This window comes from Triturus cristatus, chromosome 10 (genome assembly GCF_964204655.1).
Source record: "Triturus cristatus chromosome 10, aTriCri1.1, whole genome shotgun sequence".
Classification (NCBI taxonomy): domain Eukaryota; kingdom Metazoa; phylum Chordata; class Amphibia; order Caudata; family Salamandridae; genus Triturus; species Triturus cristatus.
The window spans coordinates 1,172,929,812-1,172,937,477 of record NC_140593.1 but is presented as its reverse complement, the minus strand read 5'-3'; the positions used below and the strand labels follow the sequence as shown (position 1 = coordinate 1,172,937,477).

The following is a 7,666-nucleotide window of genomic DNA, read 5'->3' as shown; positions in this document are numbered from 1 at the left end:
GACCTTGCTGGTTTGCACCGCAGTCCTTTCTCTGAATTCTAGTGACTTGCCGTTGCCAAGGCTTGTTGGGTCCATTCTGGTCGCTGACACCGCAGCACTCGACAGACTTCGTGGGACAGCTGGAATCCAGCTCATGGACTACGTCAGCACCTCCTGGACCTCGTGGCTGAAGAGTCAAGACACCCATCCACTCACCTGAAGCACCCGACATCTGTGGGCATTGGTCCATCCTGCCCTCGGTCACTGGCAAGTGACCCAGACTCTGTACCCTCAGCTTTCAGGTTCCGTCCTTTCGAGATCCGGGGTTAGATTTCTTCGGACACTTCTCCTCTTCACGGCAGCAGCAGTTCTTTGCAGGCTTTCATTAAAATCGACGACGCGACCCGACACCAAAAGACACCTATGCACCCGGCTTCCCTGGGTGAGGTAACTCAAATACTCCGGTATTCACGTGGGTGCTAGCACTAGAACTTCTTAAGTCCAAAAGGGTTTGGTCCTGACTCGATTAGAAGTGTCCCTTATGTTTAAATTTCCAACCGCGACATTGCCCATAGAAGATAACACACTGCATACAGTCCCCGTGGGTCCCCTGTGTCACTACCTTGGGTGGTTCCTTGGGGTCCCAGCGATTCTACAGGCTATAGGCCTAGTGTCTATTCCAGTCGTGTTTCTTATACCATTTTTTTGGTATATGGTTTGGTACGCCCCTAGGGCCCAAACATGTATTTGTGCTATTACTGATGCTTGCTCACTTGTAAACTAAGTACTTCGAACTCCAGTCTCATAAAGAGACTAGAGAGGTGTGTTTTATCTTAAATACATATATTTTGAATATATACCTGGTGTGGTTGTCCTTTCATTTGATCATTCAAGAGATTATAGACTGGTAAAACAAGCTGCTTTACATTCCTTTAAGACTTAGCCTGAAGGATGCTCTCCATAGCTACCACTAGGATAGCTTTCAATAAAGGTTGTCTTTAACCTATCACCATAAGGGGTTGTTTGGACTGATACAAAGTGCCCACTAGAACTAGTGGACAGCATATATCAGGCCACCTTCTCACAGCATCGTATTGTTGTTAATATGACGCATCCCTGTGCTTTGAAAATGACGCAGCATCGCACAGCTAAATGGCTTGCGGCACCTTGCTGCTTCATTTTCTTGTAGATGAGGCCCAAATACCTTACGTCAATGTACACCACAAGTTCACATTACTTTGGGTATACTAGAGGTGGAGTGGTTGCAGCAAAAAAATGGTGATGCTACCATATCATGGCCACTCATTTTACACTTAATTTAATGGGTGCCTTTCTAAGACCCACATTTAGAATGTGGCAGATGGGAGAAAAAGTCAAAAATGCTGTGGATCTTCCATCCGACATATTATTAGCACCATATATTATGAAGCTCTTGCAGTATGTCAAATGGGACATCCACCACATTTGTGAAAGAGTAACCAGTCTGGCAAATTTTAAATAAGACCCGAAATCTTGATAGTCCACATCCTTTCATCACATATTTGGTGAGGGATAATAATAATATTGCAATATCCCTTACAGGCAAATTTATTGTAGATTCATCATTGAGGTAGCCACCACAGATATACTCTTCCACTGCATGAGATCCTGTCTAATGTCTCCATTATCCTCTGATCACATTACATTAGATGTGGTGGACTGGTCAACGCTACCTGATAACTCACATTAATTTAGATGTGACGGGTGAGCTCCTCAGGCAGGAAGTGGATCTTTAATCATTCAGGGTGTTCCTGCTAAGGAAAAAGTGCGGAGGCCATGAATCTGGTAACACCACTGGAGGGGAAGATATGCAAAAAATTGATTCCTAGAGTGATATTCCAAATAAATGAGTGTAAGGCTTGACACTTCAACTCATAGCCTGAAAGGACATTATCGTAAGAGTCAATTGTCGCAACAACCCTTCAAGAGCTTCTCTTTACTTTACTGAATTGAAGCCTTGTACTCTCAGGATGATGTTATTGTACAATCAGACATTAAGGACTAATAGACAGACATTTATGTAGATTTTTCAAAGAATTATAACACTAGTCACAGTGTAGGCACAATAATGCAGTAGTGATGATGAGCTCAGAGATACAGTTACAGTTCTGTACTAATTGTGTCATCTTCCTTCCAGTTTCCACCTTCGCGCTCAATGGACCCGAATAATCAGACAACGGAGTTCATTCTCCTGGGGTTCACCGGCCAGCAACAGAAGTCTATAGGCATCTTCTTGCTCTTTCTCATCATCTACGTTGTTACGCTGATGGGGAATATTTTCATTATCACGATCATTCGATGTGAACCCGAACTGGATACTCCTATGTATTTCTTTATTTCCAGCCTATCCTTTGTTGATATCTGTTTCTCCACTGTCACTGTCCCCAGACTCTTAGCAGACCTCATGATGGAGGTGAGATCCATTTCATTCACAGATTGCTTCTCGCAGATGTTCTTCTTCTCAGTCTTGGGTATCACAGATGACCTTATTCTTGCTGTGATGGCTTACGACCGCTGGGTGGCCATCTGCAAGCCCCTTCACTACACTGAGGTGATGAACCCCCGGGTATGCAAGGCTTTGGTGGCTGGATCATGGCTTGCTGGCTCCTTGCACTCTCTGCTGTACACCATCACCATCTCAAGATTGTCCTTCTGTGCTGACAACCACATCCACCACTTCTTCTGTGACGTGACAGCACTGCTCAAGCTTTCCTGCAGCGACACCACCACCAATGAACTTATTATTTTCATAGAGGGTACCCTTATCATTATGGGCCCTTTTCTGTTCATACTTGTGTCCTACATAATCATTATCTCCTCAATTCTGAAGATTCATTCAGGGAAAGGGAGGTGGAAGGCATTCTCTACTTGTTCATCTCACCTTACTGTAGTTTCCTTCTTTTATGGCACAGCCATAAGCGTTTATTTCCGACCTACATTGAGCAGCTCATTACAATCTGATGGGATTTTAAGTGCTGTTTATTCTGTAATAACCCCCATGTTAAACCCATTCATCTACAGCTTTAGGAATAAGGAAGTCAAGGAGGCGCTGAAGAAAACAATACAGAGAACATTTTCCTCCAGAAATAAATGAATATTTTTTGTTTAGGATTGGAGTGGACATGCCAGTGGCCCTCAAAAGACATGTGACCCTCTTTGAAAATTAACATATGACATTTAATCTCAAAGCTAAAAATATCTTCATTGTTCTAAGATCACTCTCCTAAGAAGGATTAGTGCTTTTCTTTGACAATCAGTCTCCACTAAATGAAGCAAGTAACTATCTGCTCACACATTGACATGATTCAGCAGTATATCCTATATTCTACTGTCATCCACTAAAATGTGCCTTTGGAGCAGCTGTTGTCTAACCAAGTGCCAAAGGAAACACGACCATGTTTCCCCCAAACTCAGGGTTCTTCTATTGCACCAACAAACATCAAATTGAAGGCATCTTACATTTTCTGTTTGGCAAACAAACTTAACAACACTAATGAAAAGCTTCCTGTCTTAGACCATACCCACTCCAGTAGCACCATCAACTAGATAATTCGGGGGATCCTCAAAAAAAGGAGACTGCAAGAAGACATTCAGTTTCTTTCTTTTCCAACCTCTTATGGTAACATTTCCCCCTCATTTGAAACCGGTCCCTTCACTCCTAATTCTCAGAACATAACTCAAGACCTCACTTTTTACCACTCATCTCCCTGGCTAGTGGGTTATTTCTAAAAATAAATAAGTGCTAAGCTCAATGTTTTGCTCAGAACCTTGCATCCAGTGATGGTGAAAGTAATTGTGTAGAATACCAATACAGCGTATTCTTGATGCCATCTAATCCATCTTTGATCCACCAGCAGACACACCTATCCCCTGTATGTTACTTTTGCTGGTTCCTGCTTTTTCTCTTTGTAATTTTCATCTTTCTCTTTCTTTAGTCTGTATGTGTTTTTCCAATGCTTGTGGTGTTTCTAAATCTGAAAAGTTAAAATAAGTGCTGGTCCCCAGACTGAGACTCTTTTTCTTGAACTTTCCTTCGAACTGTACCCAGCTTCAAAGCTGGAATGTGTCTTCTGGAAATGTGAGCATGCCTCCTAGTAATCTGTCCTCTATTAATTTTATAAATGTCCCTTCAAACTCCTGTAACTTGCAGATTGCAGCCCTTTCTACCACATTCTTCATAAAGTGCTAAATTGTCCCGAAGTGCTAGGTACTGTCAATATAGTTAGATCCACAGGTCAAACAACGTGGCAACTCATATAATACTCACTGTTCCATATATAGGAGAAATTTACTAGAAACTGCAAAATGTTTCATTATTCACATTGATATTATGAATGCCTGACATTGTATACTAATGGGTGGAATATATGCCTCTAGGACATAAACTGATGTTGTTGGATTAACGCCATCTAGTTAGGCTAAAGGTAATTCAAGAAAAATTAGAAAAAGCATGCTGCCCATATGTCCCCTGCACTGAGGACCCTGGGCCCTAGGTCGACTAAGAGATTGAAAACTAGTCTTTCAGTTAAAGAAGTTTGAAACATCCTCAATGGCAGACATGTCTTTGAACACAACCACAAAAACTAAACAGACACTGAGATCGTATGTTGAAAATGTGTGTGAGAAGGGAAATGGAAGACAGGTTTGATTGCATCAATTTAATTGTTTCTAAAAAGCAATCTGATCAAGAATTTAATAGAAGTCATTTCACATCTGTTTGTTACAATTAACAAGAATATGTTTTAACAAACCGTTAATAAAATGTCAATAAAAGGCCTACTCCCTGTATTACGAGAGCAATAAGGGAGTTAGAATGAGGAGGGCAAGATTTTAGCAATCTGCTTTTGGATAATTACTCAAAATTATGCAACATCTTGCAAAATTAGACACATTTTAAAACTACCATTTAGTACAAAATGTATTGATTTAGACATGAGAACATATTTCATGCAAAAAAGCATGAGTGGAACAAGTTATTGTTATCTCAGTTAACTTTAACTCCGTGACTTCCAGCTTTTTTGGTTTCTAAATGTTAGTTTGAATCTTATTTCAACACTGAACTATGATGTCAGTTGCATTTCTTTTTTTCAATCAATTTTTTTTAACTAAACTAAGCTCTTATTACCATACCTAACCAGAAAGTCACTTTAACCTTAGTTTTCTTCTGTGATTTTCTGGGGTTTTAATTATATTCAGCCAACTCTGCCCATGCTGTGTGCCCAACACCTCAGTTCCCTATTGCAGTTGGAGATTGACCAGAGGACATCATTTCCTGCCAGGCCCTTTGTTCAACCACATGTGCCCAATCGACCCCACTGCACATCAACTTCAATCATGCTCAGTAGAGGTTGGCCACAGGGCCAAGCATCTGGCCAGGCCCCAAGCACAACCCTGCCACAGGTGGCCAATGCCTCATGGGTTCCAAACTCAAATTTTAGTTTATTTATTTATTTTCAGGTACCCTGAAACTCCAGTGATACCTTCCATGGTTCTGTGACACAATTCAGGCTTCCTCAATGCTACCTTCCTCAAGGAAGCCTCAACGGTACTAAGGTACCATGGAGGTGAAGCTTAATAACCATTCCTACAGGAAAACCACAGAACTCGCAGCATGGAAAAATACATTATTTTTACATTTTATACTCCTATGAGGGTTCCACTGGCTCCCCATTCCCATAAATGCCAGAAGGCGAGGATGTCCGTACCCTGCCCACCTATATCCTATTTTTAAAACACTTTCAGGACACAGGGACCAATTCTCAAAGTTCTTTAATAGAGACTGAAACATTTTCGTCTGAGCTGTGCCCGGCCATTCAGATCACTCAGTATCCCTGGACTGGTCCTCATTCTGTGGTTCCAAATTCATTGGCAGGAGAAAAAGCTCCCTTGGCCAATCGAAGGGACATATTTTTTTACATCAGAGAGCACATTTTCTTTTTCCAGGGTTCTTAACATTGTTAATCATTGTTTTGGGACCCTCTTTTTCTTCGCCCTCACTTGATAGATCAGCACTAGGCCTGGGCCAAAATTCCGTTCTGTTCGCGGAAATTGCGATATTTTGGCATTTTCGCGTTCCGCGGAAAGCGCGAAAATGTCAAAATTTCCGCATTCCGCAGATTAGCGAGAATTTTTTTCTTGCTCGCGCTGTAAAAAAATACATTCTCTCGTGCGCGCGATCGCCTTACCTGAATCCCCACGTTCGCCGACAAGTTTTCCCGACCCGGTCACGTTCTCCACGAGATGTTGGATGTTGGTAGCCATTTTGCTCTGTCTCGCGACAGTTCGCGGCCGCATTAATGTCATTTGTCGCGCGATCACGTCATTTGTCGCTCGATCACGTCTTTCTTCTCGCGATCAAGCACCGCGCGAGTATGAGAAGATTGAGATCTCGAACACGTCATTCTACATCGCGAGCGAGAGGGTGAGGACGCAGGCACGTCTAATCGAACGCAAACAGGAGAAAGAGACCCCGAACACGTCATATCCAACACGACAGGGACAAAGAGAACGCGATCATGTCATTTTCGACACGCCGGCGGAAGTAATGTAAAGCTCGAGAACTCGAACATGTAAAATTTTCAATTTGGAGAGGAATATCAGCTCTAGCAGCATGAAACCTTCTGCAAATGCTGATTTTGGATGAAAACAACTCCTTACATTGACATTTGGCTGTCCTTTTTTGTGCAAGGAGTCCTTTTTTTAAAAGGTGGAGAGAGGGAGGAAGTGACACAGAATCTCCAACTTCCTGTTCCTGTCCAGCAGGCTCCTCCCAGTGCTTTGTCCATCTCCTGCTCATTCTGCCTTTGGATTTGGAGCTGGAAAGATCACTCTTTTTGTCTGCTGCATCATTGCAATTGGATTTGATGATTTTTGGAATAGGATATTTTACAAGTAAGTGGTTGTTGTGTCTGTTTGATTGTGGGCATTGCAGTTGTTGTAAGTAACTACAATTTATTTTTGATAATTAATTATCATCATTCCTTTTTTATTTTTTTTATTGTGTGGGTAGTAGTAGTAGGCCCGAGCTAGCCATGGGCATGGCCTCATGGGTGTGTAAATGATGAAGCAACTGTTCATTTTGTTGTTTTTTTAATGCATTCATTTTCAAGCACATTTAGGGCATGGATGGCATTGGATTCAGTTGGGGAAGTGTGCTTTTTGGGGGTGGCCTTTGTGATGTTGTTGGGCCTGGCCATGTGGCTGGTGGCCATTTTGAAGCCTAGGCCTGCAAGCTTGCCTGGCCTTGTCTGCCAACAGGCCTGCTTTTTCATCCACTAGGATCAGAGCAGGTAGCCACAGCTTTATTGATCAAGTGTTTTCTATGTGATCTGTTGAATTTAGACATCATTTAGGGCATGGATGGCATTGGATTGAGTTGGGGAAGTGTGTTTTTTGGGGGTGGCCTTTGTGATGTTGTTGGGCCTGTCCATGTGGCTGGTGGCCATTTTGAAGCCTAGGCCTGCAAGCTTGCCTGGCATTGTCTGCCAACAGGTCTGCTTTTTCATCCACTAGGATCAGAGCAGGTAGCCACAGCTTTATTGATCAAGTGTTTTCTGTGTGATCTGTTGAATTTAGACATCATTTAGGGCATGGATGGCATTGGATTGAGTTGGGGAAGTGTGTTTTTTGGGGGTGGCCTTTGTGATGT

At 42.4% G+C, this 7,666-nt stretch overlaps 1 protein-coding gene across 1 annotated transcript; it reads left to right on the top strand.

Moving 5' to 3' along the window:
* The first annotated feature begins 2,173 nt into the window (after positions 1-2,173).
* LOC146796900 (olfactory receptor 1f45-like) lies at positions 2,174-3,112 on the top strand. The gene has a single exon (XM_085631433.1). The coding sequence runs from the start codon at positions 2,174-2,176 to the stop codon at positions 3,110-3,112; it is 939 nt and encodes a 312-aa protein (XP_085487559.1).
* Positions 3,113-7,666: the final 4,554 nt, after the last annotated feature.

Bases quoted from the DNA above. Each gene is read 5' to 3' on its own strand.
- LOC146796900 (XM_085631433.1), top strand. From the start codon at position 2,174: ATGGACCCGAATAATCAGACAACGGAGTTCATTCTCCTGGGGTTCACC.